The 22,842-nt window shown below is 45.1% G+C and overlaps 1 protein-coding gene across 2 annotated transcripts in view; it reads right to left on the bottom strand.

Annotated features, from left to right (window-relative positions):
* LOC115169440 (MAM domain-containing glycosylphosphatidylinositol anchor protein 2) overlaps positions 1–22,842 on the bottom strand; it is a 345,934-nt gene that overhangs the window by 109,656 nt on the left and 213,436 nt on the right. For both annotated transcript variants that reach the window (XM_029725099.1, XM_029725179.1), the window contains exons 7-8: positions 17,003–17,094; positions 16,614–16,851 (exon numbers count right to left, since the gene is read on the bottom strand). In XM_029725099.1, coding sequence (XP_029580959.1) covers positions 16,614–16,851; positions 17,003–17,094 — 330 coding nt within the window. The remainder of the gene's footprint in view (positions 1–16,613; positions 16,852–17,002; positions 17,095–22,842) is intronic.

Below are 22,842 nucleotides of genomic sequence, written 5' to 3'. Positions count from 1 at the left end.
AAAATCCAAACAGTCCTGAATATCCCCGGTGGTAGCGCAGCCACCGATTTGGCCAACAACAAGGCCATTAGTGTGTCAGTGTGAGGCATTTTCTCTGTGTTTCCATCCTAACAAAAAGGCAGCATCTCAATGCCTCTATGACCCAGTAGGCAGTTACAGCTGCTGGGCTTGTGCTGTTGGCTGGAGAATGCCATGGTAATAAAACCCTGTGTAGCTTCTGCCATTGTCCTCGTCTGGAAGGCCACACACACATTCTCTCTTTCTCTCTCTGTGGCTGGTTAGTGTGTGACTGTTAAGAAACACAGAAGTGTACCTGCACGTGCATACACATACACGATCTGGAACCGTGTGTGCCTGCTGAGAGTGTGTGTGTGTCTGTGTGCGTGCGTGCGTGCTTGCATGGGGAGGGACCCGGACCCTCTGCTTGTACCCCAGCCAGGCTGCACCTCTCTGGGGTCTCAGCCTCAGCTGGGAAGCCTTACAAGTATCTGTCACTACTACCACAACAGACAGCTGACTATGTGAACTGACAGCCAATATGGCGATGTTTGGTACTTGACATTTTTACACAGCTCAGAGAGGTGTGTGGGGTCAGAGGGACCGTGCACACAATGCAACGCTCTTTGAAAATAAACTCAACTGGCGTCTTTGGGTGAGTGCAGTGACATCAATCTCCGTTGCTGTGGTAACGCTGCACTCTGCTCGAGTGGGTGTGTTTGAGAGAGAGAGAGAAAGTGTGTGTGTGTTTGTGTTGGCTCTAGGCCAGGGAGTTGGCTGCTCTGTGACAGCCCTCTCTGTGGAGCTTCACCCCTGTGGGGACAGTGTGTGTTGGCCTGTAGGGATATACTGTGTCTGTCCTGCAGGGCTCAGAAGGGCTTAGCTGGCTGATGGAGCACGAGGGCACAGGGAGGAAACTATCACCATTCATAGGCACTGAGGCTCCACACACAGGGGCATTCCTCCAGGCCTACAATGTGTGTGTGTGTGTGCGCGTGTGTGTGTGTGTGTGTGTGTGTGTGTGTGTGTGTGTGTGTGTGTGTGTGTGTGTGTGTGTGTGTGTGTGTGTGTGTGTGTGTGTGTGTGTGTGATATAGCCCCAATGCCTATCATTCCCAGCAGGAACCAGCCTTATTGCGGCACTTTCTTCTCCCAAGACACCCCACACTGAACATCAGTGAAAGGTTTGTGGTTGTCACCATGACAAATGTGATTTTCCACAGCCATGATGTGTGGCATTTCACAATCAAGGGCTCACAACAGCTCCCACCATCACTGAAAGAGGCTTTACTTTTCTGGTTACAACAATAAAAAATGATATTTTAGAAGATTATTTAATTGAGCTGACTTGCAACTTGCTGTTCATGAAGTATAAGGCAAGGAAGCTGAACAAACTCCAATAGTGTTGACAGTAGATTAAAATACACAAACCAGTGAGTCACTCAGCCCTACTCAGTGATTCATTGAGGAAAGCAATACCTACAGCTACTAACTGGCCCACCGATACCACAACACAAACAGGTAGCTGAAGGAACGATGAGTCAAAGTGAATGTGCCAACCAGGATTCCTGTACCAGAGCCAGTGAGCAGGACTGAAGGCCCAGACTAGAGCAGCACATCACATCAGTAAAGCCTGCAGAAGCAACAATGACTACGGTCACTACAGTCACCGGATAACACGGTGACTGGATAATCACTACCTCTCACTTTCTGTTAGTTCGGACGATAGGGATGGACGGTTGAACATAGGACATGAAGACAGAGAGAGGGACCAAAGCTAGAGATGGACAACACAAATACATTTTCAAAAGTGGTCTCAACCCCTGATTGTTGTTGGCGAAGGGTTAGGGCTCAGTTTTAGTGAGTGCGTGGGATTGAACTAAGCCAAGAAGGGTCACATAGAGTGATGTGAAGTCAAGTCAGATATCCCAATTATAATCAAACAAATGGCAACTTGGAGGTGGTCTCCAAGTTGAACCCTCTTTCAGGAAGTCCAGTGGCTCTAACCAGTGTTTATTAATATAGCCTGGCACCTTATTTTTTTATCAACTGAGCCCTTAATTGATTCGCTTAATTTATTAAATGCAGTTATTCATTTGGGTGGAGAGCCATCGTGTGCTGTTGGATATCCGAGATGTGGAAAGGGCTGATGATTGAGAAACAGATTCATTACTTAAATATGGGAGAGAGGTGATTTTCTATCCCAATTCTAGAGAGATTTTTATCAATTACTATATGGCTCAGGCTGAGCTAGGAGCTAGGATGAAAACCAATGGAGCTTGTAGCTTTCTGGGACTGGGTTGGAGACCACTAGGAGTAAGATGTGGAATTATATGTGTTTATACTGTAGCTAACAGACAAGGTTTTCCATTTCCTATTTGTGCGAATCTGCAGGCGTAATGCTGCTACAGTGTTCTGATAATGACCAATGTACCGCTGGATTTAACTAGTACCTCAATGGGATTCAAAGAAATTGAAGGAGGATTGGGCTGACTGAAAGCTTGCCAGAGATTCAACCCTGCAGGTTAGTCAATTCTCAGACTGTTCAGAAAAACTTTATCTTGGACAAATCCACCCCTGATTAAGGTCAGCGCAAACTAGTTACAACGAGTAATCTGTTTCAGAGTGAAGGTGAAGGAGGAGAGGTAGGACAGTTAGGTTGATTAAAGGCATGCCTAGGATGCCTCCGTAGGTTCGTCTGAGTGTTTCTGTCTTGTCCTCCACTAGATACATGTTTAACACAAAGGCTAATGCAAAGATGAATCACCTTATGTCTGGAAGAAACTCCCTCCCTCCCTCTCTCTATCTCTATCTTGCTCTTTCTACAGCTTCATTAAAGGGGTATACTAAAACGAAGAAGGCTTACATTTTACCCCGTAGCATGAAAATGTAAGCGCCCTCCTCCTTTCCTCTTTTCCTCCTTTCTTTCCACCAGTCTGTTAATCCTGTCGGTAATGGATGGGGAAATCTGGGCTCTTGTTTGATTCCTACCCATGAATAAAACATTAACTCTCAGGGTACCCAAAATAAAAAAGTCTTAGCTAGGTAATGAGTGATGATTGTAAATATTAGCACTATTTTGTGGGGGTGGAAACTAATGAAAGCTGTGGGGATAAAAGTGTAGTCAGCAGTACATAGTATGAATATGTGTTGTGGATAATGAGTGTTGGTTTTGTCTGGGGATGGGGACTAGGACTGGACTAGGCTAGAAGAGTTTGGGCTGGAGGCTGGGCTGGGCTAGATGTAGTAGGGCTGGCATGGGGCCCTGCAAGAGCTTCACAGTGTTCAGGATGGAGATCATTTAGACTCAATATCTTTCCAAACACTTCAACGGCGTGAGGACCCATCTCTTTCCTCACACTTCAGCAGCCTGAGGCCCCAACTCTTTCCAAACACTTAAACAGCGTGAGGCCCCATCTCATTCCAAACACTTCCACAGCGTGGAGCCCTGGCAGAGCTGCAGGGTAATCTGCTCTAAATGTTTTCATTAAGAGACTGTAATTACCGCTAGCCTCTCTCTCCCTTCAGGAGAACAGCAGAGACGGTTTGGTTAGCCCAAACAGCAGGCCGGCCAAGACAGAGATGACTGACCTTTGGCTAGCAACAACATCACCCAATCTTGGGCTTGATTATAGCGACAGCAGAGACAACAATTTCTCTCGACACAGTGGTCATGCTACTTCAGAACATCTCAGTCCCCACAGAGAGTTACAGAAGGACAATGACTCACGCAGTGCACAGTACGATTCTACGTTAGTTTTTCTCTACACCTGTACATGGATCACTGTATACTATCTTCACACAACTCTTTCATCGTATTCAACATCATTAAACCCCTGCAACTTAATACGACCTACTAGAAAAACAATCACCCTTAAAAACAATCAAATCTGAGCACAAAAGGACCTTTCATGTTATATTTCCTTTCCTGCTCTCTGAGAGAAGAGAGAAACACAGTCTTGTTCCACATTAAAGAGTGAGTTTTAGTGTCAGTGGGCCACACACACACACACACACACACACACACACACACACACACACACACACACACACACACACACACACACACACACACACACACACACACACACACACACACACACATACACACATACACACACACACACACACACACACACTTTGTTATATCCTCATGGGGAAATGAAATTGATTTCCATTCTAAAAACAATTTTCACTTACCCTAACCCTAACCTTAATCTGTAACCTACAACCCAAACCCTAACTCCTAACCCTAAACCCAAACCACTAACCCCTTATCCTAACCCAAATTCTAACCCTAATTATAACTCTAACCCTAAACCTAACCCCTATATTTAAAATAGCCTTTGTCCTCATGGGGATGTGGGAAATGTCCAGACGAGGAAGAATTTTGCTTGTTTTACTATCCTTTTAGGGACCCACAGGGATAGAAGAACTAACCCAAGCACACAGAAGCACACACACAAACACATTTATCAGGAAGCTATCATCCACTGGCACCTTTCAAACACACCAAATCAACAGCCAGCAAATTCAGAATGTCTCTTCAAGACCACAATCCAACTCCTTTTGGGAATTCCAATTTCGCAGCGACAACAGTTGGGATGAGAGACTGCATGCTTGTACGGAACAGGCATTCCAAGTGGAAATTCCTAATCGAAGTACCTCTTTCTGAGGCGTGTTATTGATTGGGTCCTGTCCGTTAGAGATGGGGTATTAGGAGGTGACACAACAACACAGCAGCACAGGAGATCACTGATAGTCCTCTGAGTGTTGATTACACATGACATCCACAAAACCCACTCCAACCCTGTGTAATCACTTCTCCTCCCTAACCCGTACCTCTCTTCTCCTCCCTAACCCATACCTCGCTTCTCCTCTCTAACACACACCTCTCTTCTCCTCCCTAACCCATACCTCTCTTCTCCTCTATAACCTGCACCTCTCTTCTCCTCTCTAACCCACACCTCTCTTCTCCTCCCTAACCCACACCTCTCTTCTCCTCTCTAACCCATACCTCTCTTCTCCTCTCTAACTCACACCTCTCTTCTCCTCCCTAACCCATACCTCTATTGTCCTCTCTAACCCATACCTCTCTTCTCCTTTCTAACATATACCTCTCTTCTCCTCTCTAACCCATACCTCTCTTGTCCTCCCTAACCCATACCTATCTTCTCTATAACCCACAACTCTTCTCCTCTCTAACCCATACCTCTCTTCTCCTCTATAAACCATACCTCACTTCTCCTCCCTGACCCATACCTCTCTTCTGCTCTACAACCCATACCTCTCTTCTCCTCTCTAACCCAGACCTCTCTTCTTCTCTCTAACCCACACCTCTCTTCTCCTCCCTAACCCCTACCTCTCCTCTCCTCCCTAATCCATACATCTCTTCTCCTCTCTAACCCATACCTCTCTTCTCCTCCCTAACCCATACCTCGCTTCTCCTCTCTAACTCACACCTCTCTTCTCCTCCCTAACCCATACCTCTCTTCTCCTCTATAACCTGCACCTCTCTTCTCCTCTCTAACCCACACCTCTCTTCTCCTCTCTAACTCACACCTCTCTTCTCCTCCCTAACCCATACCTCTATTGTCCTCTCTAACCCATACCTCTCTTCTCCTTTCTAACATATACCTCTCTTCTCCTCTCTAACCCATACCTCTCTTGTCCTCCCTAACCCATACCTATCTTCTCTATAACCCACAACTCTTCTCCTCTTTAACCTATACCTCTCTTCTCCTCTATAAACCATACCTCACTTCTCCTCCCTGACCCATACCTCTCTTCTGCTCTACAACCCATACCTCTCTTCTCCTCTCTAACCCACACCTCTCTTCTCCTCTCTAACCCATACCTCTCCTCTCATCCTCTTCTCCTCTCTAACCCATACCTCTCTTCTCCTCCCTAAACCATACCTCTCTTCTCCTCTCTAGCTCAAGCCTCTCTTCTCCTTTCTAACGTATACCTCTCTTCTCCTTTCCAAAGTATACCTCTCTTGTCCTCTCTAAGCCATACCTCTCTTGTCCTCCCTAACCAATACCTATCTTCTCTATAACCCACAACTCTTCTCCTCTCTAATCCATACCTCTCTTCTCCTCTATAACCCATACCTCACTTCTCCTCCATTACCCACACATCTTCTCCTCTCTAACCGATACCTCTCTTCTCCTCTCTAACCCATACCTCTCCTCTCTTCTCTCTCCAACCCATACCTCTCTTCTCCTCTCTATCCCTTAACTCTCTTCTCCTCCGTAACCCATACCTCACTTCTCCTCCGTAACCCACACATCTTCTCCTCTCTAACCCATACCTCTCTTCTCCTCTCTAACCCATACCTCTTCTCCTCTCCAACCAATACCTATATTCTCTATAACACACAACTCTTCTCCTCTCTAACACATACCTCTTCTCCTCTCCAACCCATACCTCTCTTCTCCTCTCTAACCCATACCTGTCTTCTGCTTTCTAAACCATACCTCTTCTCTAACCCATACCTCTCTTCTCCTCTCTATCCCTTAACTCTCTTCTCCTCTACAACCCATACCTATATTCTCTATAATACACAACTCTTCTCCTCTCTAACCCATACCTCTCTTCTCCTCTCGAACACATACCTCTTCTCCTCTCCAACCCATACCTCTCTTCTCCTCTCTAACCCATACCTGTCTTCTGCTTTCTAAACCATACCTCTTCTCCTCTCTAACCCATACCTTTCTTCTCCTCTCTAACCCATAACTCTCCACTCCTCTCTAACCCATACCTCTCATCTTCTCTCTAACCCATACCTCTCCTATCTTTTCCTCTCTAACCCATACCTCTCTTCTCCTCTCTAACCCATACCTCTATTCTCCTCTATAACACATACCTCTTTTTTCCTCTCTAACCCATACCTCTTCTCCGCTCTAACCCATACCGGTCTTCTCCTCTCTAACTCATACCTCTCTTCTCCTCCCTAATGCATACCTCTCTTCTCCGCTCTAACCCATACCTCTCTTGTCCTCTCTAACCCACACCTCTCTTCTCCTCTCTAACCCACACTTATCTTCTCCTCCCTAACCCATACCTCTCCTCTCCTCCCTGACCCATACCTCTCTTCTGCTCTACAACCCGTACCTCTCTTCTCCTCTCTAACCCACACCTCTCTTCTCCTCTCTAACCCATACCTCTCCTCTCCTCCTCTTCTCCTCTCTAACCCATACCTCTCTTCTCCTCCCTAACCAATACCTCTCTTCTCCTCTCTAACTCAATCCACTCTTCTCCTTTCTAACGTATACCTCTCTTCTCCTTTCCAACGTATACCTCTCTTGTCCTCTCTAAGCCATACCTCTCTTGTCCTCCCTAAACCATACCTATCTTCTCTATAACCCACAACTCTTCTCCTCTCTAATCCATACCTCTCTTCTCCTCTATAACCCATACCTCACTTCTCCTCCGTAACCCACACATCTTCTCCTCTCTAACCCATACCTCTCCTCTCTTCTCTCTCCAACCCATACCTCTCTTCTCCTCTCTATCCCTTAACTCTCTTCTCCTCCGTAACCCATACCTCACTTCTCCTCCGTAACCCACACATCTTCTCCTCTCTAACCCATACCTCTCTTCTCCTCTCTAACCCATACCTCTTCTCCTCTCCAACCAATACCTATATTCTTTATAACACACAACTCTTCTCCTCTCTAACCCATACCTCTCTTCTCCTCTCTAACACATACCTCTTCTCCTCTCCAACCCATACCTCTCTTCTCCTATCTAACCCATACCTGTCTTCTGCTTTCTAAACCATACCTCTTCTCCTCTCTAACCCATACCTCTCTTCTCCTCTCTATCCCTTAACTCTCTTCTCCTCTACAACCCATACCTATATTCTCTATAACACACAACTCTTCTCCTCTCTAACTAATACCTCTCTTCTCCTCTCTAACACATACCTCTTCTCCTCTCTAACCCATACCTCTCCTCTCTTCTCTCTCCAACCCATACCTCTCTTCTCTCTCCAACCCATACCTCTCTTCTCCTCTATAACCCATACCTCTCTTTTCCTCTCTAACCCATACCTCTCTTCTCCTCTCTAACCCATAGCTATCTTATCCTCCCTAACCCATACCTCTCTTCTCCTCTCTAACCCATACCTCTCTTCTCCTCTCTAACCCATACCTCTCATCTTCTCTCTAACCCATACCTCTCCTCTCTTTTCCTCTCTAACCCATACCTCTCTTCTCCTCTCTAACCCATACCTGTCTTCTGCTTTCTAAACCATACCTCTTCTCCTCTCTAACCCATACATCTCTTCTCCTCTCTAACCCATACCTCTCTTCTCCTCTCTATCCCTTAACTCTCTTCTCCTCTACAACCCATACCTATATTCTCTATAACACACAACTCTTCTCCTCTCTAACCCATACCTCTCTTCTCCTCTCTAACACATACCTCTTCTCCTCTCCAACCCATACCTCTCTTCTCCTCTCTAACCCATACCTGTCTTCTGCTTTCTAAACCATGCCTCTTCTCCTCTCTAACCCATACCTTTCTTCTCCTCTCTAACACATAACTCTCGTCTCCTCTCTAACCCATACCTCTCATCTTCTCTCTAACCCATACCTCTCCTCTCTTTTCCTCTCTAACCCATACCTCTCTTCTCCTCTATAACCCATACCTCTCTTTTCCTCTCTAACCCATACCTCTCTTCTCCTCTCTAACCCATACCTATCTTATCCTCCCTAACCCATACCTCTCTTCTCCTCTCTAACCCATACCTCTCCTCTCTTCTCTCTCCAACCCATACCTATCTTCTCCTCTAATGCATACCTCTCTTCTCCTCTCTAACCGATACCTCTCTTCTCCTCTCTAACCCATACCTCTCTTCTCCTCTCTAACCCATACCTCTCCCCTCCTCCTCTTCTCCTCTCTAACCCATACCTCTCTTCTCCTCCCTAACCCATACCTCTCTTCTCCTCTCTAGCTCAATCCTCTCTTCTCCTTTCTAACATATATCTCTCTTCTACTTTCCAACATATACCTCTCTTGTCCTTTCTAACCCATACCTCTCTTGTCCTCCCTAACCCATACCTATCTTCTCCTCTATAACCCATACCTCTCTTCTCCTCTCTAACCCATACCTCTCCTCTCTTCTCTCTCCAACCTATACTTCTCTTCTCCTCTCTATCCCTTAACTCACTTCTCCTCCGTAACCCACACATCTTCTCCTCTCTAACCCATACCTCTCTTCTCCTCTCTAACACATACCTCTTCTCCTCTCCAACCAATACCTCTCTTCTCCTCCCTAACCCATACATCTCTTCTCCTCTCTAACCCATACCTCTCTTCTCCTCTCTAACTCATACCTCTCATCTCGTCTCTAACCCATACCTCTCCTCTCTTCTCTCTCCAACCCATACCTCTCTTCTCCTCTCTATCCCTTACCTCTCTTCTCCTCTATAACCCATACCTCTCTTCTCCTCTCTAACCCATACCTCTCCTCTCCTCCTCTTCTCCTCTCTAACCCATTCCTCTCTTCTCCTTTCTAACATATACCTCTCTTGTCCTTTCTAACCCATACTTCTCTTGTCCTCCCTAACCCATACCTATCTTCTCCTCTATAACCCATACCTCTCTTCTCCTCTCTAACCCATACCTCTCCTCTCTTCTCTCTCCAGCCAATACCTATCTTCTCCTCTAATGCATACCTCTCTTCTCCTCTCTAACCCATACCTCTCTTCTCCTCTCTAACCCATACCTCTCTTCTCCTCTCTAACCCATACCTCTCATCTCCTCTCTAACCCATACCTCTCCTCTCTTCTCTCTCCAACCCATACCTCTCTTCTCCTCTCTATCCCTTACCTCTCTTCTCCTCTATAACCCATACCTCTCTTTTCCTCTCTAACCCATACCTCTCTTCTCCTCTCTAACCCATACCTATCTTATCCTCCCTAACACATACCTCTCTTCTCCTCTCTAACCCATACCTCTCCTCTCTTCTCTCTCCAACCCATACCTATCTTCTCCTCTAATGCATACCTCTCTTCTCCTCTCTAACCGATACCTCTCTTCTCCTCTCTAACCCATACCTCTCTTCTCCTCTCTAACCCATACCTCTGTTATCCTCCCTAACCCACACCTCTCTTCTCCTCTCTAACACATACCTCTCCTCTCTTCTCTCTCCAACCCATACCTATCTTCTCCTCTCTAACCCATACCTCTCTTCTCCTCTCTAACCCATACCTCTCCTCTCCTCCTCTTCTCCTCTCTAACCCATTCCTCTCTTCTCCTTTCTAACATATACCTCTCTTCTCCTTTCCAACGTATACCTCTCTTGTCCTTTCTAACCCATACCTCTCTTGTCCTCCCTAACCCATAACTATCTTCTCCTCTATAACCCATACCTCTCTTCTCCTCTCTAACCCATACCTCTCCTCTCTTCTCTCTCCAACCCATACCTATCTTCTCCTCTAACCCATACCTCTCTTCTCCTCTCTAACCCATACCTCTCCTCTCATCTCTCTCCAACCCATACTTCTCTTCTCCTCTCTATCCCTTAACTCTCTTCTCCTCCGTAACCCATTCCTCACTTCTCCTCCGTAACCCACACATCTTCTCCTCTCTATCCCTTACCTCTCTTCTCCTCTATAACCCATACCTCTCTTCTCCTCTCTAACCCATACCTCTCCTCTCCTCCTCTTCTCCTCTCTAACCCATTCCTCTCTTCTCCTTTCTAACATATACCTCTCTTGTCCTTTCTAACCCATACTTCTCTTGTCCTCCCTAACCCATACCTATCTTCTCCTCTATAACCCATACCTCTCTTCTCCTCTCTAACCCATACCTCTCCTCTCTTCTCTCTCCAGCCAATACCTATCTTCTCCTCTAATGCATACCTCTCTTCTCCTCTCTAACCCATACCTCTCTTCTCCTCTCTAACCCATACCTCTCTTCTCCTCTCTAACCCATACCTCTCATCTCCTCTCTAACCCATACCTCTCCTCTCTTCTCTCTCCAACCCATACCTCTCTTCTCCTCTCTATCCCTTACCTCTCTTCTCCTCTATAACCCATACCTCTCTTTTCCTCTCTAACCCATACCTCTCTTCTCCTCTCTAACCCATACCTATCTTATCCTCCCTAACCCATACCTCTCTTCTCCTCTCTAACCCATACCTCTCCTCTCTTCTCTCTCCAACCCATACCTATCTTCTCCTCTAATGCATACCTCTCTTCTCCTCTCTAACCGATACCTCTCTTCTCCTCTCTAACCCATACCTCTCTTCTCCTCTCTAACCCATACCTCTGTTATCCTCCCTAACCCACACCTCTCTTCTCCTCTCTAACACATACCTCTCCTCTCTTCTCTCTCCAACCCATACCTATCTTCTCCTCTCTAACCCATACCTCTCTTCTCCTCTCTAACCCATACCTCTCCTCTCCTCCTCTTCTCCTCTCTAACCCATTCCTCTCTTCTCCTTTCTAACATATACCTCTCTTCTCCTTTCCAACGTATACCTCTCTTGTCCTTTCTAACCCATACCTCTCTTGTCCTCCCTAACCCATAACTATCTTCTCCTCTATAACCCATACCTCTCTTCTCCTCTCTAACCCATACCTCTCCTCTCTTCTCTCTCCAACCCATACCTATCTTCTCCTCTAACCCATACCTCTCTTCTCCTCTCTAACCCATACCTCTCCTCTCATCTCTCTCCAACCCATACTTCTCTTCTCCTCTCTATCCCTTAACTCTCTTCTCCTCCGTAACCCATTCCTCACTTCTCCTCCGTAACCCACACATCTTCTCCTCTCTAACCCATACCTCTCTTCTCCTCTCTAACACATACCTCTTCTCCTCTCCAACCAATACCTCTCTTCTCCTCCCTAACCCATACATCTCTTTTCCTCTCTAACCCATACCTCTCTTCTCCTCCGTAACCCATACCTCTCTTCTCCTCTCTAACCCATACCTCTCTTCTCCTCTCTAACCCATACCTCTCATCTCCTCTCTAACCCATACCTCTCCTCTCTTCTCTCTCCAACCCATACCTCTCTTCTCCTCTCTATCCCTTACCTCTCTTCTCCTCTATAACCCATACCTCTCTTTTCCTCTCTAACCCATACCTCTCTTCTCCTCTCTAACCCATACCTATCTTATCCTCCCTAACCCATACCTCTCTTCTCCTCTCTAACCCATACCTCTCCTCTCTTCTCTCTCCAACCCCTACCTATCTTCTCCTCTAATGCATACCTCTCTTCTCCTCTCTAACCGATACCTCTCTTCTCCTCTCTAACCCATACCTCTCCTCTACTCTCTAACCCATACCTCTCTTATCCTCCCTAACCCATACCTCTCTTCTCCTCTCTAACCCATACCTCTCCTCTCTTCTCTCTCCAACCCATACCTATCTTCTCCTCTCTAACCCATACCTCTCTTCTCCTCTCTAACCCATACCTCTCCTCTCCTCCTCTTCTCCTCTCTAACCCATACCTCTCTTCTCCTCCCTAACCCATACCTCTCTTCTCCTCTCTAACCCATACCTCTCCTCTCTTCTCTCTCCAACCCATACCTCTCTTCTCCTCTCTATCCCTTAACTCTCTTCTCCTCCGTAACCCATACCTCACTTCTCCTCCGTAACCCACACATCTTCTCCTCTCTAACCCATACCTCTCTTCTCCTCTCTAACCCATACCTCTTCTCCTCTCCAATCAATACCTATATTCTCTATAACACACAACTCTTCTCCTCTCTAACCCATACCTCTCTTCTCCTCTCTAACACATACCTCTTCTCCTCTCCAACCCATACCTCTCTTCTCCTCTCTAACCCATACCTGTCTTCTGCTTTCTAAACCATACCTCTTCTCCTCTCTAACCCATACCTCTATTCTCCTCTCTAACCCATACCTCTCTTCTCCTCTCTATCCCTTAACTCTCTTCTCCTCTACAACCCATACCTATATTCTCTGTAACACACAACTCTTCTCCTCTCTAACCCATACCGCTCTTCTCCTCTCTAACACATACCTCTTCTCCTCTCCAACCCATACCTCTCTTCTCCTCTCTAACCCATACCTGTCTTCTTCTTTCTAAACCATACCTCTTCTCCTCTCTAACCCATACCTCTCTTCTCCTCTCTAACCCATACCTCTCTTTTCTTCTCTATCCCTTAACTCTCTTCTCCTCTACAACCCATACCTATATTCTCTATAACACACAACTCTTCTCCTCTCTAACCCATACCTCTCTTCTCCTCTCTAACACATACCTCTTCTCCTCTCCAACCCATACCTCTCTTCTCCTCTCTAACCCATACCTGTCTTCTGCTTTCTAAACCATACCTCTCCTCTCTTCTCTCTCCAACCCATACCTATCTTCTCCTCTAATGCATACCTCTCTTCTCCTCCGTAACCCATACCTCTCTTCTCCTCTCTAACCCATACCTCTCTTCTCCTCTCCAACCCATACCTCTCCTCTCCTCCTCTTCTCCTCTCTAACCCATACCTCTCTTCTCCTCCCTAACCCATACCTCTCTTCTCCTCCCTAGCTCAATCCTCTCTTCTCCTTTCTAACATATACCTCTCTTCTCCTTTCCAACGTATACCTCTCTTGTCCTCCCTAACCCATACCTATCTTCTCCTCTATAACCCATACCTCTCTTCTCCTCTCTAACCCATACCTCTCCTCTCTTCTCTCTCCAACCCATACTTCTCTTCTCCTCTCTTTCCCTTAACTCTCTTCTCCTCCGTAACCCATTCCTCACTTCTCCTCCGTAACCCACACTTCTTCTCCTCTCTAACCCATACCTCTCTTCTCCTCTCTAACACATACCTCTTCTCCTCTCCAACCAATACCTCTCTTCTCGTGTTCACATTTATTTAATAAATATATATGTTGAACATGCAACCCACTGCGCCTTGGTACTCTCTACATAACGACAGCCGTTACACCCATACCTCTCTTCTCCTCTATAACCCATACCTCTCTTCTCCTCTATAACCCATACCTCTCTTATCCTCCCTAACCCATACCTCTCTTCTCCTCTATAACCCATACCTCTCTTATCCTCCCTAACCCATACCTCTCTTCTCCTCTATAACCCATACCTCTCTTATCCTCCCTAACCCATACCTCTCTTCTCCTCTATAACCCATACCTCTCTTCTCCTCCCTAACCCATACCTCTCTTCTCCTCCTCAACTCCTGACATTATTTTACTAACCACTAACAATACAAACTTCCACCATTTCCTATGTAATGCACATCCCCAGGTTATTATCTTAATATGAGGCCACTATTCACTTCTAATCACCAGAACATCCTTATCTAAAATCTACCAGAGACATGATGTATGTACAGCTGAAGTCGGAAGTTTACATACACTTAGGTTGGCGTCATTAAAACTCGTTTTTTCAACCACTCCACAAATTTCTTGTTAACAAACTATAGTTTTGGCAAGTCGGTTAGGATATCTACTTTGTGCATGACACAAGTCATTTTTCCAACAATTGTTTACAGATTATTTCACTTACAATTCACTGTATCACAATTCCAGTGGGTCAGAAGTTTACATGCACTAAGTTGACTCTGCCTTTAAACAGTTTGGAAAATTCCAGAAAATTATGTCATGGCTTTACAAGTTTCTGATTTTAGTCAATTGGAGGTGTACCTGTGGATGTATTTCAAGGCCTACCTTCAAACTCAGTGCCTCTTTGCTTGACATCATGGGAAAATCAAAAGAAATCAGCCAAGACCTCAGAAAAAAAGTTTTAGACCTCCACAAGCCTGGTTCATCCTTGGGAGCAATTTGCAAATGCCTGAAGGTACCACGTTCATCTGTACAAACAATAGTATGCAAGTATAAACACCATGGGATCATGCAGCCATCATACCGGTCAGGAAGGAGACACGTTCTGTCTCTTAGAGATGAACGTACTTTGGTGCGAAACGTGCAAATCAATCCCAGAACAACTGCAAAGGACCCTGTGAAGATGCTGGAGGAAACAGGTACAAAAGTTTCTATATCCACAGTAAACGAGTCCTATATCGACATAACCTGACAGGCCGCTCAGCAAGAAAGAAGCCACTGCTCCAAAACCGCCATAAAAAAGCCAGACTACATGGGGACAAAGATCGTTCTTTTTGAAGAAATGTCCTCTGGTCTGATGAAACAAAAATAGAACTGTTTGGCCATTATGACCATCATTATGTTTGGAGGAAAAAGGGGGAGGCTTGCAAGCCGAAGAACACCATCCCAACTGCGAAGCACGAGGTGGGCAGCATCATGTTGTCGGGGTGCTTTGCTGCAGGAGGGACTGACTGGTGCACTTCACAAAGTAGATGGCATCATGAGGTAGGAACATTTCAAGACATCAGTCAGGAAGTTAAAGCTTCGTCGCAAATGGGTCTTCCAAATGGACAATGACCCCAATCATACTTCCAAAGTTGTGGCAAAATGGCTTAAGGACAACAAAGTCATGGTATTGGAGTGGTCATCAGAAACCCCTAACCTCAATCCCATAGAAAATTTGTGGGCAGAACTGAAAAAGCAAGGAGGCCTACAAACCTGACTCAGTTACACCAGCTCTGTCAGGAGGAATGGGCCAAAATTCACCCAACTTACTGTGGGAAGCTTGTGGAAGGCTACAAGAAACATTTGACCCAAGTTAAACAATTTAAAGACAGTGCTACCAAATACTTATTGAGTGTATGTAAACTTCTGACTCATTGGAAATGTGATGAAAGAAATAAAAGCTGAAATAAATCATTCTCTCTACTATTATTCTGACATTTCACATTCTTAAAATAAAGTGGTGATCCCAACTGACCTAAGACAGGAACTTTTTACTAGGATTAAATGTCAGGAATTGTGAAAAACTGAGTTTAAATGTATTTGGCTAAGGTGTATGTAAACTTCCGACTTCAAGTGTATGTACAATGAATATCAAGGAAGTCGAACAAATGGTAGTAGTAGCAGCCAGTTAGATGAAGAGAGGGAATGGATTTAGTTTTGGAGCATGGCAGTGTCCCATATTTAGTCCACTACTTTTGACCAGAGTCCGGGTCAAAAGTAGTACACTATATAGGGCATATGGTGCTTTTTGGGATGAAGCCCATTCATTTAGTTTGGATATCAGGCAATAGGATTGGATGTTAAATTCAGATTAGTTTGGGGAAGAAAATAGGTCACATTGTGGAAACAACAGCTGAATAGGTGCAAATTCAATAGGTGAGCATGAGATGTTTTTGTAAGATAGAGGAATTATGAAAGTGTATTTCTCCAGTGTGTATGTTTTAGCACAAGTGAACATTTATATTACTGTGTGTGTGTGTGTGTGTGTGTGTGTTGCCACAGTCTTGATGATGTATATACTGTATGACTGCTGTGTGTGACTAACTGTACATCTCAAATGGCACCCTATTCCCTATATAGTGCACTACTTTTGACCAGGGCCAATAGGGTTCTAGTCAAAAGTAGTGCACTATATAAGGAAGACGGTGCCATTTGGGATGCATACTCAGTGTAACCTTACGAAAGTCTCTATCCGCCACGGTGGTATGCTGCTGGGGGGGTGATCACTAAGTGTGGGGAAGTGTATAGGTCAATCTCCTGCTCTGACATGGCGGTGTGTGAGACTCACCAGTAGTGGAGGAGATATTGACGTCTATGCTGATCTCAGGTATGCCCCCTCCCTTCAGCGCAGCCACACAGGTGTAGGTGCCAAAGTCAGTGAACTTCAGGTCGATGATGTCCAGGTTGGTCGTGCCAGGGGAGGTGTCAGGGTCCGTCTGGGTGATCACCATTCGCTCAGAGCTACGCAAGGCGCGCCCATTCTTCAGCCAACCAAACGTCAGCTCCTCAGGGGGCGTGGCCTCCACCTGGAAGGAGTGGCGAGTTGAGTATGTGTGTGAAAAGGGGATGGTGTGTTTTTGTGTGTGTGTGTGTGTGTGTGTGTGTGTGTGTGTGTGTGTGTGTGTGTGTGTGTGTGTGTGTGTGTGTGTGTGTGTGTGTGTGTGTGTGTGTGCATACCTGGCAGGATATCTTGACCTCACGGCCGATCTGGATGTTGTCGTCGTTGTGGTAGGGGTCGGGGGTGATCCAGAAACGGCCCTTCTTCATCGCTGCAGGGAGAACGCACACAGACACACCACAACAAGTAAGAGAGTTTCAGGGTCTGTGTGGGTTTATGTGTTAACCACAGGGTTGATTCCAAATGGCCCTTTATTTGTCCCTGTAGACAGAACAAACACTTAAATATGTTTTTCTGCTATTTGCAGAACAATAACAGATCAAATAGTTCTGCTGTCCATTTGTTGAGAAGGGAAATGTATATTTTTGCTTTTCCACAAGTTTGAGACAACAAACACACCAGCTAAGAGGTTAGAGGCGGTAAGGCGTCAGCGCAAAACAATTTAAAGGGGAGCTGTTAATGCTTTGGAAATTGATTTTGAACGGTACGTCAAATTGTAGAGTAGCAAACTCTCTGCTGGCTGATCAGATTGAAATATGTTTGTCTGAGATTCACTTTATCCAATCACAGTCTGTCTGATATGTGTTTCATCCAATCACACAAGTGTTGCATTCACTGATTGGAGTCATTTTACATAAAAACACATGTATACGCGCACATGCACACGCGCACATACATGCACACACACAGACACACAGAGAAAGCAGAAAGCTGCATTTTTTTTTTTTAATGGAAAGATCTTTTATTGCTAATCTAGTTTAGTTTCCAAACACCGTCAGCAAACCCAGCTCTTCAGAGAGAAAAGAAGAGAGGGCTGATTTCATTATAATGCATGTTGCAATGTTTCCCAATGCTGCTGTTGTACAATTCATCTCGTCTGCGCAAAAAAGAAACTGACAGTTCCACAGAAATCTTTTCATCTAGCAATTCCCTGGCGACATTATCATATTCAGTTTGGCGAAAAAGGAAAATGAAAACAAAACCTGCATGTCAGATTCAAACACAGGAAATGTAATGTGCAAAACATTGCGATGCTAAAGTCTAACAGAGGCAGGGAGGGAGGGAGGGAGGGAGGGAGGGAGGGAGGGAGGGAAAGAGAGTGACACACACCTACACACTAAGAAACCAGAGTGTACGTTTCAAACCTATGTCAGATTGTTCCTGACACATCTCAGACAAATGTTGGATTCATGTCAGGGTATGTTCCTGCAGGGCTTAGATCAATAATAATTTATCTTCACAAATTTGGTTCTGTGTCATACCTTTCTCTCCAGAGCAGATTTAGGACTGTTTTCTTTTGGATTTTTGATATTGGACATTTTTGTTATTTCACTGTGCTGTTGAGAGGTAAAAGTAAGAATTTCATTGCACCGTTTACACCCGGCTGTATCCTGTGTATATGACAAATAAACTTTGATTCAATTTGTATCTGTAGCAAGTATAGAAATATAATAATACATTATTATTACCTTTAGTCTGGTTTTTACCTTTACATGAAGAAGTAGGTGTAAATGAGCACTATTTTATACTATATAATACAAAACGTATAACATTGTTCAAAATTGTACAATATCGTTCAAAATGAGTGGCTATGTAACTCAATATGTGTCTGTTAATATGGAAACAGTGGTAATGAAGTACAAGACAGTATGGGTCATCAGTGACCTTCACTATTCAAACATCAGGTGTTAACGACAATGCACATCCCTCCTCCGTCTGTACGCTCTCAATAGAACACCCTACTATGTAATCATGTCATCATGTTGGAAATTCAGTTTTCCTGAGAAGTAATAGAATTCAATAGAGTAATAACATTAGACGTATACAGTACCAGTCAATAGTTTGGACAGACCTACTCATTCAAAGGTTATTTAATTTTTTTAAACTATTTTCTACATTGTAGAATAATAGTAAAGACATCAAAACTATGAAATAACACATATGGAATCATGTAGTAATCAAAAAGTGTTAAACATATCAAAATATATTTTATGTTTTAGATTCTTCAAAGTAGCCACCATTTGCCTTGACACGTTTGCAAACTCTTGGCATTTTCTCAACCAGCTTCACCTAGAGTAATTTTCCAACAGTCTTGAAGGAGTTCCCACATATGATTTTGACTGCTTTTCCTTCACTCTGCGGTCCAACTCACCCTAAAACCATCTCAATTCGGTGAAGGTCAGGTGATTGTGGAGGCCAGGTCATCTGATGCAGCAGTCCATCACTCTCCTTCTTGGTCAAAAAGCCCTTACACAGCCTGGAGGTTTGTTGGGTCACTGTCCTCTTGAAAAACTAATGATAGTCCCACTAAGCGCAAACCAGATGTGGTAGCCATGCTGGTTAAGTGTGCCTTGAATTGTAAATAAATCACTGACAGTGTCACCAGCAAAGCACCCCCACATCATCACACCTCCTCCTCTATGCTTCACGGTGGGAACCACACATGCAGAGATCATCCGTTCACCTATTCCGCGTCTCACAAAGACATGGCGGTTGGAACCAAAAATCTAACATTTGGACTCATCAGACGAAAGGACAGATTTCCACTGGTCTAATGTCCATTGCTTGTGTTTCTTGGCTCAAGCAAGTCTCTTCTTGTTATTGGTGTCCTTTAGTAGTGGTTTCTTTGCAGCAATTCAACCATGAATGCCTGATTGACGCAATCTCCTCTGAACAGTTGATGTTGAGATGTGTCTATTACTTGAACTCTGTGAAGCATTTATTTTGGCTGCAATTTCTGAGGCTGATAACTCTAATGAATGTTTCCTCTGAAGCAGATATAACTCTGGGTCTTCCTTTCCTGGTCCTCATGAGAACCAGTTTCATCATAGCGCTTGATGGTTTTGCGACTGCACATTTTCTGGATTGACTGACCTTCATGTCTTAAAGTAATGGACTGTCGTTTCTCTTTGCTTATTTTAGCTGTTCTTGCCATAATACGGACTTGGTATTTTACCAAATAGGGCTATCTTCTGTATACCACCCCTACATTGTCACAACACAACTGATTGGCTCAAATGCATTAAGAAGGAAATGAGTTCCACAAATTAACTTTTAACAAGGCACACCTGTTAATTGAAATGCATTCCAGGTGACTACCTCATGTAGCTGGTTGAGAGAATGATAGGAGTATGCAAAGCTGTCATCAAGACAATGGGTGGCTACTTTGAGGAATCTCAATATAAAATATATTTAGATTTGTTTAACACTTTTTTGGTTAATACATGATTCCATATGTTTTATTTAATAGTGTTGATGTCTTCACTATTATTCTACAATGTAGAAAATAGTAAAAATAAAGAAAGACCCTTGAATGAGTAGGTGTGTCCAAACTTTTGACTGGTATTGTGTGTATATAAAGGTGGAAACAGTTATACAACCATTTGAACCAGTGTTCATGGAGTACAGATTAGTCCCAAGAGTACATAAAAGCACATAGCTATACCGTGGGTAGGTATTGTATGGGGAATCGGTGAATGAAATGGTTAAGAGTGGTTGTGGTTACTACCGGTGTACCTTAATAGTATGATAGGCTGTTTTGTGTTGTCTCTATGTTGAGTTGATCTACTACAGCATTCAGACCAGACTGTATCCTAGGGGATTCATCCAATCATAACCCAATCAGATGCATGTGCATGCATGAGTGTGTGTGTGTGTGTGTGTGTGTGTGTGTGTGATAAGTGTGTGTGATATGTGTGTGTGTGTCACACAAGTGTCAGTGTACAACAATTGGATTAATAATGTAACAATCCACTCTACTCTAGTTAACTGTCTGGTGTGAATACCCTGACACTCAAGTCAAGTTCAACACTGTGAGGCATACCGTCTAAAAGCATGTTGTCCACCAAACCCACTCTCCCCCAAAACTCTACACACATTCCTCTTCCTAACAAGGCACTTTGGGGCAATTAGACAAACTGACACAGCATAGTACCAGTACCAGGACCAGTACCAGGACAAGCACCAGTACCAGGACAAGCACCAGGACCAGTACCAGGACAAGCACCAGGACAAGCACCAGGACCAGCACCAGGACCAGTACCAGGACAAGCACCAGGACAAGCACCAGGACCAGCACCAGGACCAGGACCAGTACCAGGACAAGCACCAGGACCAGTACCAGGACAAGCACCAGGACAAGCACCAGGACCAGTACCAGGAGAAGTACCAGGACCAGTACCAGGACAAGCACCAGGACCAGTACCAGAACCAGTACCAGGACAAGTATCATGACCAGTACCAGGACCAGTACAAGGACAAGTACCGGGACCAACACCAGGACAAGTACCAGGACCAGTACCAGGACACGTATCATGACCAGTACCAGCACCAGGACAAGTACCAGGACCAGTACCAGGAAAAGCACTGGGACCAGTACCAGGACCAGTACCGGGACAAGTACCGGGACTAGTACCAGGACCAGTACCAGGACAAGTACCAGGACTAGCACCAGGACCAGTACCAGGACAAGTACCAGGACCAGCACCAGGACCAGCACCAGGACCAGGACAAGTACCAGGACCAGCACCAGGACCAGTACCACCAGGACCAGGACAAGTACCAGGACCAGCACCAGGACCAGTACCAGGACCAGTACCATGACCAGTACTAGAACCAGTACTAGGACCACTACCAGGACAAGTACCAGGGCCAGTACCAGAGCGAACCTCAGCCTTGCTGCCCTCTGACCACCGTTGTGCTGTGGTAGCTTCCAGTGGTTAACATGGTGGTTCCAGTCCAGTGGTTAACATGGAGGTTCCAGTCCAGTGGTCAACATGGAGGTTCCAGTCCAGTGGTTAACATGGTGGTTCCAGTCTAGTGGTTAACATGGTGGTTCCAGTCCAGTGGTTAACATGGTGGTTCCAGTCCAGTGGTTAACATGGTGGTTCCAGTCCAGCGGTTAATATGAAGGTTCCAGTCCAGTGGTTAACATGGTGGTTCCAGTCCAGTGGTTAACATGGAGGTTCCAGTCCAGTGGTTAACATGGTGGTTCCAGTCCAGTGGTTAACATGGTGGTTCCAGTCCAGTGGTTAACATGGAGGTTCCAGTCAAGTGGTTAACATGGTGGTTCCAGTCCAGTGGTTAACATGGTGGTTCCAGTCCAGTGGTTAACATGGTGGTTCCAGTCCAGTGGTTAACATGGAGGTTCCAGTCCAGTGGTTAACATGGTGGTTCCAGTCCAGTGGTTAATATGAAGGTTCCATATGCTGCTAAAAGGGACCCTGTGTGTATGTTGGAGTGTGTTGGTGTGTAAGTGTGTGTTGGTAAGTGTGTGTTGGTATGTGTGTGTTAGTGTGTGTGTGTTGGTGTGTGTGTGTGTATGTGTGTGTGGGTTGGTGTGTGGGTTGGTATGTGTGTGTTAGTGTGTGTATGTTGGTGTGTGTGTGTTTGTGTGTGTTGGTGTGTGGGTTGGTGTGTGTGTGTTAGTGTGTGTGTGTTGGTGTGTGTTAGTATGTGTGTGTAGGTATGTGTGTGTTTGTGTGTTGGTGTGTGTGTGTGTGTGTGTTGATGTGTGTGTGTGTGTGTTGAGGTGTGTGTGTGTGTTGGTGTGTGTGTATATTGGTGTGTGTGTGTGTGTGTTGGTGTGTGCGTGTGTTGGTGTGTATGTGTTGGTGTGTGTGTGTGTTGGTGTGTTAGTGTGTGTGTTTGTGTTGGTGAGTGTGTCTGTGTTGGTGTGTGTATGTGTGTGTGTGTGTGTTGGTGTGTGTGTGTTGGTGTTTTTGTGTGTGTGTGTTGGTGTGTTAGTGTGTGTGTTTGTGTGTGTGTGTGTGTGTTGATGTGTGTGTCTGTGTTGGTGTGTGTGTCTGTGTGTGTTGGTGTGTGTGTGTTGGTGTTTTTGTGTGTGTGTGCTGGTGTGTGTGTGTTGGTGTGTGTGTATATTGGTTTGTGTGTGTCTGTG

Source organism: Salmo trutta, chromosome 1, assembly GCF_901001165.1.
Source record: "Salmo trutta chromosome 1, fSalTru1.1, whole genome shotgun sequence".
Classification (NCBI taxonomy): domain Eukaryota; kingdom Metazoa; phylum Chordata; class Actinopteri; order Salmoniformes; family Salmonidae; genus Salmo; species Salmo trutta.
The sequence above is the reverse complement of the archived record's forward strand: the minus strand, read 5'-3'. Positions and strand labels throughout refer to the sequence as shown.